Source organism: Heloderma suspectum, chromosome 11, assembly GCF_057233095.1.
Source record: "Heloderma suspectum isolate Gila_16-S chromosome 11, 16-S_ref, whole genome shotgun sequence".
In the NCBI taxonomy this organism is placed as follows: Eukaryota; Metazoa; Chordata; class Lepidosauria; order Squamata; family Helodermatidae; genus Heloderma; species Heloderma suspectum.
In genome coordinates, this window is record NC_139468.1 from 13,009,730 (window position 1) to 13,022,510 (window position 12,781).

The window sequence follows — 12,781 nt, forward strand, 5'->3', positions numbered from 1 at the left end:
TAAAGCAGAGACAACCTGAATTTCCACTGTTCCAGTTTGGACAACAGTTGTCCGAACTAGAGCTGTCCCAGTTTGGACAACAAAGTTCACAGGCCCGGTGGCCACCACTGTTCAACAAAGGAACTTCAAAGAGAGAATCCAGCTTGAAATCCCTGAACTACAACAACTCAAAAAATTTGATTCTATTTATTTAGGCCTGACTAGAGAGAATGGTTTTCTGTCAAACTACAAGTGTTAATGAGCATAGCTAAACTAGGATGATTGCATTATCACTCATTATTGCTGCTATGGTGCTCACTGCTTTCCCTTGTATACACTGAAGCATTACATGGAATTGCCACAACAGGGAGACTAGGAAAAAAACTATTTGGAGGGAGGTGGGTGGAGCAGACCATTATCAGGGGAGCAAGGATTTAATTAATCCATGCTATATAGGGCTTTAACATAATGTGACTGAAAGGTGGAGGAGCAAATGGGGTAGTGTGAAATATTTTGGGGAGCCCTTGACACCCTCCTGGACTTATCTATGTGTCACTGTACTCTTTTTGCATTTCATGGCCATCCAGCACCACTGTTTCAGTGGTACAGTGGTAAATTCCGGTCCAGGCCCCCATCATGACAGCCCCCATAGTCACATCCCCAAGGAGAGTCCAAAAATTCAGGTAGCTGCGTTGATCCATATCAACAAACCAGTTCTAGCTGTCCTCATCTCCACCAGGAACAAGTGTTTTATAAAGCTATTGGGTCTTAATTGACCTGCGGAGACCAGGCCAGCCCTCAAATACTTCGCATTACAACAGGGATAGCTCACAACTATATATTGTTGCTGAGAACATCCCCCCCCACACCACCACCGCAGTTACGGTGAGGATTGCAGCTAAGTTCAGAGGGAACAGGGAATTCTGAGCGAGGGGCAATTCTGAGCAGGGGGGCAGATGACATCGGCATCCCTGCTCATCAAACACCGCCACCGCTGTGTCACTTAGAGCCCTGCTCTCCTACACTACATTTTTTTCTCTCTGTGTCTGTGTGTGCGCACATACGTGCGTACTTGCAAACTGAAGATAAAACCTAATGTGTGAAAAATAGGATTCTAGCCCATGAAAGCCTGTACCAACTTCCTCCAGCCCGGTGCCCTCCAGATGCGTCGGGGATTGCAATATGGCCACCTGGGGGATGCTAGGAGTTGTAGTCCAACACATCCGGAGGACACCACGTTGGCAAAGGCTGGCTTATGCAATAACAAATCGGTTAGCCTTTAAGGCAGGAGTGGGGAATGTGTGGTCCTCCAGATGTTCCACTGTGATGGCCAATATCTGTCACCTCTGGCTGTGCTGCCTGGGGCTTCTGGGAGTTGCAGTCCAAAACATCTGGAGGACCATGCATTCCCCACCTCTGCTTTGAGGCACACAAGACGATTGGTTGTTTTTGCTACAACAGCCTACTGCTGCTACACCTGTGGATATTACAGAGTGGTTACTCACACACCTGCTGTGACTACACAGGGCCACGAGGGGGCAGTTGTGGAGTAATGCTACCTTAAGTTTTCTTTTCTCCCCCATCCTATGTGTGAAGCAGGTGCTATACTAGAAATGGGTGAATTAACACAGTTCCTACAGCTTAAAATCTGTGTTAGTTGAGATAAAACAAGACCCCTGCCAATCACTGGTAGGATTCATCTTGCTCCAGGCCTAAAGGATCCGCACCAGTTGCCAATTGGCCTCTGAGCCCATATTCAAGGTGCTTAACATATACAGTCCCAAAACAGAGGAGAAAATATTCTCAGGTGCTTGAAAAAAAACTTATTATGCCCAGTGGGTTTTGGAAAGGACTTTGCTTCCTCACTTCACTTATCCGTCTCCAAATGCGTCTCAAAGAATCCTTCCAATGCTTTTTCCGTCTTACAGTGCTCCTTTAAAGTCCTTTCCGAGCATAATAAAAAATTTCTCAGGCACCTAAGGCTATTTTCTCTTGTTCTGGGGACATACAAGCACCTTCCCCACTGGCTATTTCATTAAGATATAAATCCCTAAACGACTGGAACCCAAATATCTAAAAGGACGTCTCCTACTCTATAGATCACCCTATGATCAGCAGGAGACCTGGTCTATCAAGACTGCCACCTTTAGAGGCTTGTGAGGCAGCAGTGCACAAAAAGGCCTTCCCTCTGGTGGCCCCAATGTTGTGGAAGACCCTCCCCTCTGAGGCGCGTCTTGCGCCTACAGTGTATGCATGTTGTCAGCAAATCAAGGAACACCTCTTCACCCAGGCCTTCGGGAGTGAATGGACACTATGAGAGCATGTCGTTTTCACGTTTGCCCCCTGTAGTGAAGCTGTGTGTGCTGAACTTGTGTTTTGGATTGAGCTTTTGATGGTGGTTTTCAGTTGTTTGATCGGTATGTACCTCACCGTAGGATGAATTATACACGTAAACAAATACATGAATAAAAGTAAACCTTCTAAACAAAAAGGGTGGCAAAACAGAGGGGGGAAACAGGAAAAAAAATGTGCAGTTATTCCAAGCACAGTAAATACTTCAGATGCCCCTTAGTGGGTTCCAGCTTCCATTGATGATAAACCTCTGAGCAAGAGAAAGGAGAAAAGAACACCCCTGAGTACGAATGTGGCTCTGGCTTTTTAAGGATGGGGCACTTTCGACAAGATGCTCTCAATGTCTCCCACCCTCCTTCATTAAAACTGTTTTAACTAAGCACTGGAATTAAAATATTAGACCTGATCAAAAAGAATGAACAGGATAGGCTAAGTGTACCTGGAAAAAGACAGTTAGTTGTTGGACTACAAAGTCTGTCCTGATTCTGTTATATGAGCTCTGTCTATGTACAGGGAAATATGAATGATACATGAGCCATATATAAGGCTCAAGGTTCCACTTCATGAGAATATAGTCTACTTGGGCATGTGTCATCTACATGCTTTTACTTCCAAGGACAAGGCATTCAGAGTTCTCAAGCAACTGGTTTGCGACAAGGAAAGCACTATGTGTTCGCACTTCATCAGCAGCATTTTTATTCGCTCTTTTGTCACAGAAATCTGTAGCAACAAGGCACGGAATCCACGATTCCAACTGCAGAAGGTAAAGCTCGATCCTCAGCCACTAAGCTTAGAATAAAGAAGCAATCGTGAGTCAACAATAAATTCAACTTCATTCATGATTAGTAAGGTGGCCATTAACAAGACTTGGGAATACAATGGACAGGTATTGCATAGAGAGACAGCTGGTTCAAAAGAATGGGTACATACAAGATTTTCCAAGAGAACAGAATTTAGATAAAAATAAAGCAAAAATTGTCAAAACAAGTTGAATACCTAGACCATTAAAAGCATTTACGGTGGACGATGGATGGCCCAGACTCATCATACTCTTGCTTGCTGATCCACATCTGCTGGAAGGTGGAGAGAGAAGCCAGGATGGAGCCCCCGATCCACACCGAGTACTTGCGCTCCGGCGGGGCGATGATCTTGATCTTCATCGTGCTGGGGGCCAGGGCCGTGATCTCCTTCTGCATCCGGTCAGCAATGCCGGGGTACATGGTGCTCCCGCCCGACAACACCGTGTTGGCGTACAGGTCCTTGCGGATGTCCACGTCGCACTTCATGATGGAGTTGAAGGTGGTCTCGTGGATGCCGCACGACTCCATGCCCAGGAAGGAGGGCTGGAAGAGGGCCTCAGGGCACCGGAAGCGCTCGTTGCCGATGGTGATCACCTGCCCGTCAGGCAGCTCGTAGCTCTTCTCCAGAGAGGACGACGACGCGGCCGTGGCCATCTCCTGCTCGAAGTCCAGGGCGACGTAGCAGAGCTTCTCCTTGATGTCCCTCACGATCTCCCTCTCGGCCGTGGTGGTGAAGCTGTAGCCTCTCTCCGTGAGGATCTTCATGAGGTAGTCGGTCAGGTCACGGCCGGCCAGGTCCAGACGCAGGATGGCGTGGGGCAGGGCGTAGCCCTCGTAGATGGGCACCGTGTGGGTCACCCCGTCCCCGGAGTCCATGACGATGCCGGTGGTGCGGCCAGAGGCGTACAGGGACAGCACCGCCTGGATGGCCACGTACATGGCGGGCGTGTTGAAGGTCTCAAACATGATCTGGGTCATCTTCTCCCGGTTGGCTTTCGGGTTCAAGGGCGCTTCTGTCAGCAGGACCGGGTGCTCCTCCGGGGCCACCCGCAACTCATTGTAGAAGGTGTGGTGCCAGATCTTCTCCATGTCATCCCAGTTGGTGACGATGCCATGTTCGATGGGGTACTTCAGGGTCAGGATGCCCCTCTTGCTCTGCGCTTCGTCTCCCACGTAGCTGTCCTTCTGGCCCATCCCCACCATGACGCCCTGATGCCTGGGCCGCCCCACGATGGAGGGGAAGACGGCTCTGGGGGCATCGTCACCCGCAAAACCCGCCTTGCACATTCCCGAGCCATTGTCCACAACCAGAGCGGCAATCTCATCATCGGCCATCTTGAGCGAATCTGCAAGAAATGCAAGCTGGGACAGACAATTATAAAAACAATTATTTGTTTCCCTACCCATCTCTAGACCACTCTTATTTATTGGTTCATTCAATGTGTACCCCCCTTCCACCAAGAAAATGGCGCCCAATTAACAATGATGTGAACTTAAAAAAAGATAAAAACTTGGTTAAAAACACTAACACATTAGAAACACAGAAAATATACACCAAATACAGTATATAAGTATTTTCAATACTTAAGGACATGGGTTGTCAAGCCCAACCATTCCAGTATTATTTGGTCTGGAACATGAACCAGCCCCAGAGCAATATGGGATGGGAGGATAATGAGGTCGTTTTTGTTACTTTTATATGGTACATTTAAGTAGCTTTGAACTGTCCATATCAGGAATGCACACCGCTTTCATCCAAGAGCAGGTGCTACACAGCCTGCCACTGGACCATGGCATATTATGAGCAACTGTTAGGCCAGTCTTCCTCAATCTGGCATGTTCCAGATGTTTTGGACTTCAGCTCCCAACAGTCCCCGGCCAACATGGCCAATGGTCAGGAGTTGTAGCCCAAAGCCTCTGGAGGGCACCAGCTCAGGGATGGCTTCATTTGGCTTTCAGCTCCCAACTCTCCTTACATGGGGCACCATCTATCTGCACTGCAGGATTACGCAAAGTTCATATTGCATTAGAGAGAAAATCATGATGTGCCACAATCGTTAGTGGGCCTATTCACACATGGACGGGGAGAGTGGTTAGGGTAACTATGGAGGTGGGGGTAGCGAAACCATGAAGCACGGGCCTGGCAGATGATCGCAGAACCACACAGAGCTGCATGGCTCCGCTAACCACCCCCTCCGTAGTTACCGGGTGATCTTTCTGGCATGCTTACCGAGCATCCCGTCATCCTCCACAGCGCAAACAGGCTCCAGGTAGCTGAAATGGTTACGCAACCATGAGAAAATCCATGGTGGCTAGAGAGTTGCCGGCAGTGGAGGACATTCTAGCCAGGAGACTCTGCGGTCGCAGCTTAGAAATCGTCTGGAGCCACTGAGGAGCCCACCAGACGATACGGTAAGCCACTCCGGGGGGCCCTTAATCCTTTTGCAGGGGGGTGGCTCACTAAGCACAGGGAACATGGTTTTCTCCCCGCACACGACACGCAAAGCCGCCTTGTTAGTGGAAATTCCCTAACCATCATGGCTTTGCATTAGGTGTGAACAGGGCCAGGCACTTCTATGGTAGAGATTAGTTTTCAAGGAGAGAGTACATGCAAGTACATGTCGCCCCATGCAGGAGAGAGCAGCATGGGCATTGCTAACTTATCTGTGAAAGTCGGAGAAGGCATCTGTCTTTCCCTGATAAGGCAGCACAGCCTGTAAAACATACAATTCTCTTTGCATTGCCAGCTTTTCGTAATGGCAAGGCAAAGATGTTGTTCATCGGATGCAAGCAGTCATTCTCAAGGAGGGGTTCTCAACTTCATCTCCCTCAAACTATTTGGTGGGTCACTTAGGAAGCTGTCTTATCCTGAGTCAAATCAATTAATCCATCTTTTTTTTTGTATAATAATATTTTATTTTTTAAAAAAAGAAAAACACAACACAACAACAATATAACAATACACATACCCTAAAATATATCTTAAAATTGTAAGATATTTACCTTTGGCTCCCCTTACACAACAAATGCTTATTATTCTCTAGTTCTTATCTTAGTTGTACATCATACATTGAGTTCACAGACATCATCTCATTTCTCTGACCAATCAATCCATCGAGCCCACTGTTGTCAACACTGACTGGTGGCAGTAGCTCTCCAGGGTTTCAGGCAGGATGCTTTCCTAGCCCAAGCTGGAGCTGCTGGGGATTGAACCCAAGACCTTCTGTTTGCAAAACATGTGCTCTGCCACTGAGGTATGGCCCCTCCCCATCTCCCCTCACGTTCAAATCTTTAGATGGGGTCAACTTTGGAGATTTTTTTTTTTCTCAGAACAAAAAACTAACATCACACAGAGAAGCATCCCTGCTACTAGTTGGATCTTCTTTTGGGGGCAGGGGAGAAGAGCAGTTGGCAATATGTATGTTTCAAGGCTAAGCCTTAAATTTGGGAACAGAACTAGCTCTGGAGCCTCTTTATGAAATGTATAAAGCAAAATAAATTAGCTATTGTTGTAAGGTTGCGGGGGGTGGACAGAAGGGGGAATGGCATTGGCAGCCTTGCAGAGACTGTGAAGGCAGTCTCCAAGTCCCTTCCTTTAGTTAGAAAAGCTGGCCAGTTGCTCTCAATAGCTGGACACACTCCTGTAGGAGAGAGATGTTTTGCAAGGGACTGCTGATTCTGGCCTCATCCATCGGCTAGAGAACAGAGGGCCACTGGGGGGCTGTACCTCCTGCCTCCCAGGATGAACATCATCGCAGGGGGGAGACCAACCTGGTCCTGTACATCAGCCACTGGTGTGTTTGCTTTCCTTCCCCTCCCTCCTCCCAATCCTTTTTCCTTTTGTGTCATGTCTTTTAGATTGGCAGCTCGAGGGCAGGGACTGTCTTAATACTCATCTTTGTAAACCACTCTGGGAGCCTTTTTCAGCTGAAGAGTGGGTTAAGAACACCCCTAAATAAATAAAATATTATTTTATTTCTCCCCAGCTAACAATGCAGTAATCCAGGAGGGGGGGGGGTGAGAGAGAGGGGAGGGGACAGACTGCAGTTGCAGACAAGACTGAAGAAAGACACAGAGAACAGAGTTCGTAAGCATATTATTATTGTTAATTATTACATTTATATCCCACCTTTTTTTCCACCTTAAGGAACCCAAGGTGGCGTACATTATCCTCCTCCTCTCCATTTTATCCTCACAACAACAACCCTGTGAGGTGGGTTGGGCTGAGAGTCTGTGACTGGCCCAAAGTCACCCAGTGAGCTTCCATGGCTGAGTGGGGACTAGAACCCGGATCTCCCGGCTCCCAGTCCAACACTCTCGCCACTACACCACACTGGCTCTTAGGGCACTGGTTGTCTTCATGGTGGCCGGATACAGGAGCAGTGGATTTTGGCTTCACATTGAAGCCAGGGAAAGGCAACCTTGTGCCCTCCAGATGTTTTGGACTACAACTCCCCTCAGCTCCAACCAGCCTGGCCAATGATCAGGGATAATTATCCAAACCATCTGAAGGGCACACACTTGCCCATACCTGGTTTTAAGCCATATCCCTGTCTAGACTCAAGTCGTATTACTAGCAAATACAGCAAAGGGTACAAGATACTAATAAGCCCCCAGAGACCTCCTTCCAAAGGAAGCCAACCCTGGGTGAAGTACTATGCCCAGGAGCAGCCTTCCCCAACCTGGCACCCTCTGGAGTTCGACTCCTCAGCATTCCTGACCATTGGCCGCGCTGTCTGGGGCTGATGGGTGCTGTAATCCAAGACATCTGGAGGGCACCAGGTTGGGGAAAGGCAACTTAGAGCTTCTCACCGATCCAAGCGGCAGCAAGAGCTTAATAACATCATAGTAAGAAATAGCCAGGGCCACGGTGGCTTAGTGGTTAAGACGCTGAACTGCAGACTGGAAGGTCGGCAGGTCAGCAGTTCGAGACCCGAGTGCCGCTTCAGTCCCAGCTCCTGCCAACCTAGCCGTTCAAAAGCAAGAAATTGCAAGTAGATAAATAGGTACTGCCTCGGCGGGAAAGGTGACAGCGTTCCGTGCACCTCGGTGTTCAGTCATGCCGGCCACATGACCACGGAAGCGTCTTCGGACAGCGCTGGCTCTTCGGCTTAGAAACGGGGATGAGCGCCGCACCCTAGAGTCGGACACGACTGGCTGGGGACACCTTTACCTTTTTTAAGAGATAACCAGCTCACACCTGTGCACCTTAGGCAATGTCAGCCTTTTCTTTTCCAGCGAGCCAGTCCTGGTTATCCGGAATGTAAGCCTACGCGGGTACTTCGGAGCAAGCCCCACTGAACACAGGAGGGCTGACTTCGGAGTGAAGGACCACAGGGCTGCAGTTTTAGGAACCTGCATCCATCCACCTTGTGGGTCCCAATCTAAGTGCAAAGGGAAAACGCAACATTAGCAAAGCAGACTCACCTCGAAGCAGGGACCAGCCTCCCCAAAGGAAGAACTCAAAGATCTCCTCTATGAAACTGCGCGCCTGGGTTAGTTTTAAATGCTCCGGCGCCCTGATTCCCGCGCGCCTATTGGCCGCCCTAGGTCGAACTCCGCCCTCCCCCGCTTCCCTGATTGGAGGGAACGCCGAGCTCTTTGACGTCACAAAGCGAGTGTAGTCTTGTTACTGGCGGTAGACTTCCAATGGCATTGTAACCTCGGGGTTCTTTTGCGCGCCAAGCAACTGAGAGCCTCCCGTAGACAGGAATGGAGACAATTAGGATGATTACACAGCGCAATCCTATATGTGCCTACTCAGAAGTAAATCCGGGGGCCAAAGGCTAGTTCAGTCTGTACAGGATTGCAGACTGATAGTGCAGCCCTACATATGTCTACTCAGAAGTAAGCCCCATTGAGTTCAATGGGAGTTACTCCCAAGTAAGTGTGTATACTGTTGCATCATTAGTGTAGCTTTGTAAACCACCCACAGAGCTTTTGGCTATGGGGCGGTATAAAAATGTTAATACTAATACTAGTAATAGCTGTGAACGGGCCGAAATTTGTCCTTTCCCCCATCCCGTTATTGACAATATAAAATCCAACTATTACGCAGAGGCTTTTTCTCTGTTAATCTCCGAGGGTTCATTCCCTCCATCTGCTAAGTAAATCGACCCCATTTGGCTTTGACTTTTTTAAATACCTAGTAGAGCATCTAAAATTATATCCAGCTTTCTTAAAATAAAGACAGCCTAGTTTTTCTCTGTGGTCCACCGATAAAAGGAGCTTGTGTGCTTCACCCAGGATGGAAACAGTTTTGAGTAACGGCTAGGTTTTATATTTTCGAAAATGGGGGATCCAACATTTCTCCCTTTCTTTCTTCCAGCAGTCCCTAGGGAACAGCAGCGGGTCCTTCCAGTAACCATCCCATGACCTTCTAGAGCCGAATAAGAATGTCTGCAGACCCCCCCTTGCTCCCCATTCCACCTTGGTACTCTGAACATGCAGACACTGTGACTTCATCATCAAGTCAGAGCTTTTTCCTCCACTATTCTCCCACCCTGGTCTTTGTAACATCTTGCCTGATGAAGATTGCTGGAGAGTTCCAAAGCTTGCCCATTAGTATTGTGATTGTGATTTTGGTTGGCCTAGACCATGGATATGGATTCCTAAATAAATAAATAAATATGGCACACAAAATAAGACTTGAGTAAGTAAGAGCAGCAGCTCTTTGCTTAGCTGCTACCTTTTTGGTTTCGGGGAGAACAGATTACTGCCCAAGCAAAGCTCCACAATGTGGGGAGAACAGCAGCAGACTACATTGCATGGCTGCCATGAGACCCTTTTTCTCAACCTGCAATGTGGAAAGGGTAAGAACGGGCTGCACTTGCATTTATTGCACAATCATTTAAATGTTTAAAATGTTGACATTGTCATATTTTCCACATGTAATCAATCCAGAGTAAGAAAGAGCATGAACTTTGCCTCTACATTTTATTTGATGAAAGGGAGGCACAGCCCAGTCACTCCGGCGTGAAAGTCCTGGATTTTTCCATGGTTTCCTGCATAGTTTTCCCCTGCAAGTGAAGGAAATGAGTTCAAAATTAACCAGACTGTCCCCTTTGCTGGGAGACCAGGTAGCTGTTCTCCCCAGCTGTCACCAGCAGGCAGTCATTCCAGGACTGAATGACTGAACTGTTTCCGTCCCAGCTGGTCATTATAAGAACTGCAACTTGAACTTGCTTTTTTCCTCTTCCCTCCGCATAGCTGTTTCCATGTGTGTTGCATCTTCCATTTAGATGGTAGCATCAAGGTAGGGACTGTCATGCCATTTATCTTTGTAAGCCATCCTGGGAGCATTTTTGGCTAAAAAGGGCAGGGCATAAAAGCTTCAAATAAATAAATAAATAAATAAATTCTGAACAATGGAACCATCCATCTATTATTATATTTTGAAAGGATGGGCAATGAGGTGGCTTGGTCATTTTTCTTTTCATGGGGGTGGGGTGGGAATTGATGCAGTATCTCTTCCACTTCTTTTGTCTTTCTTTCCCCCCCCCCCTCACATACCCCCACAGGGCCTTCTGGGGTACATCCTTCATTTCACAGGCTCATGTCTCCACAAAAACGTCAGCGAAGTGTGTGGAAATTATCAGTACCGGCTCCAGAATTTGAGGTGGGTGGGAGCTTGGGCAAGAGAAGGAGAGGAGACAGCAAGAATGCTGCTCTGTTTTCTCTTGTTATGCTCGGATGCTCAGAGAGAGCAAGTGAACAGACAACAGCAAAGAGGAGAGGGATACGTGAGGCTTCGATAATTGCCCCCCTGCTGGAACATGGACCTCTGCAAGTGCCCAATGATGCTGACCCATGGCGCCGGCCCTGGCAACTGTAAAGAAGGCAAATTCCGGTATCTACCTCAAGTGCAGACAAGTAATTTGTTTTGTTTGAACCTCACAGAAGGACTGTCAAATGGCATGTAGTCATTAAACAAGTGGTGCAATTGCTTTACAAGAGGTTGACAATTAGAAATATTTAGGGAGCAATCCTATGGCCACTAGACACTGTCTAGAGTGCCATAGGATATGATCATTTCTGGGAACTGACCTCAGCCAAGGTCGGTTCCTGGCAAACTGACCTCCCCCCTCGTCCGTGCTGCCTCAGAAGAGGAGCGTGGAGTGACTGAAAAGGGGTGTTCCGGGGCAGGGAGAGTGGAGCTGTGCATATGACACATCCAATGTGTTGTATGGCAGCAGCTTCTCCCGGTTGCCCCCCACCCACTCACCCTGCGCTGCTAGATGGCCGAAAATGGCTGTCTAGCAAAAAAATAGCAAGGCAGGAGAGGCGTGGAGCGAATGATCCCACCCCCCATGCTTCTCCTGCCTTGCTTTGAATAGGCGGCCGCCTCCGAGTTCAGAGTCGGCGGCCTACCTTGATAGGATTGCGCCCATAATTGGGTATATGTCAGGAATGAATCTGAGAGTGTGGAGATGTCTGGCAGCTCAGATTCGGAATCAGAATGGGAACAGCCAGAACAGAGGGAGGCACTCTCCCTAGTGAGCCCAGATACGGCAAGACTTTCTTCCCAAGACCTTGACACACAGATGGCCCAGGCTGAACAGCTCCCCCATTCCTCCAACATGAGAACTCAAGTTTTGGAGGAGGGTGAGGGGCACGACTTGAGGGATACTAGGGTCTGTTGCAGAGCGAAGCAAGAAAAGTTAGGGGCAGGGCTCAGACGCTCCCCCAGGTTGGCCACTCGTGGAAGCCAACTTAGGAGGGAGATACCCTAAGGGAGGGGCATCCATGCCAAGCAAGTCTGGCCAAGCAGTTCATGCGCAAACTGCTGGCAACTTCTCTAACTTCCACTTCATCTCCTCTATTGATACTCATAGATGTGTGGATTAGCTGGTTCTATGCAGTCTGCAAGTTTCCTAGAATCTGCGTTTGTAAATAAGCTAGTTGTTTACTAATGGCGTTGGCCTGAAGCTTTGTTTCCTGGAGTGTGTTGATTGCAAAGGGAGAGGACAAAGGAGCAGCTGCCCTATTTGTCTAACTATTCATTATATGGTTGCTGATCCACAACTTCTGGAAGGTACAGAAAGAAGCCGGTGATGGGGAGGAGGAGACTTTCTCTACTGGTAGACCCCCTGATTTGCAAGGCTTCCCTAAAGAAATAATTGCAATAGGTTGCCATTAGCCAGGCTGCATTTCCTGACACATCCTAGGCCAGGGGTCCCCAACCCTTTTGGACACATGGGCACATTTGGGAATTTGAGAAAATGCTGTGGGCACTACCACAAAATGCCTACTCAGTGGATCACCGCTTTGGCATCTACCTGTCACACCTATGGATCTTAGGCTGCATCTTATTCAGCAAAAACATTTGATTCATGGCTACTGGACACCGCAACGTCTCTTTAAAGGGATTGTCTAACTCGGCTAATTGCTGGCAGTGTAATACAGCTAATGCATCTCTTAAACGTATGTTTTGGTAATGTCCAGTAGTTGCTTCTGTTTGGGAGGAGGTTATTACATGTATAAAGTTTGCACTGATATTTCGATAGGGCTGCTCGATTCCTAACTGGTATGGGGCAGTCTGACCCTATTAAGAACAAACATATGAACGTCAGAACAGCCAGGCTGTGTCAGGAGCGCCCTAGTGGCCTTTTTTAGTACACTCCAATAGCCAACTCAAGACACAGACAAAA

General features: G+C 48.1%; 1 protein-coding gene across 2 annotated transcripts; it reads right to left on the minus strand.

The window, feature by feature from the left end:
* Window positions 1-3,010: 3,010 nt before the first annotated feature.
* Window positions 3,011-8,608, minus strand: LOC146337004 (actin, cytoplasmic type 5). 2 transcript variants are annotated; one of them, XM_084816884.1, is made up of 2 exons: window positions 8,559-8,608; window positions 3,011-4,477 (listed from the first exon to the last, which is right to left on the minus strand). In XM_084816884.1, exon 2 carries the CDS (start codon window positions 4,464-4,466, stop codon window positions 3,336-3,338), a length of 1,131 nt encoding a protein of 376 aa, XP_084673010.1. In that variant the 5' UTR covers window positions 4,467-4,477; window positions 8,559-8,608; the 3' UTR covers window positions 3,011-3,335. The 2 variants fall into 2 exon arrangements, with proteins under 2 accessions (XP_084673010.1, XP_084673009.1); XM_084816883.1 differs by having other exon boundaries at window positions 3,011-4,493.
* Between the last annotated feature and the right edge of the window lie 4,173 nt (window positions 8,609-12,781).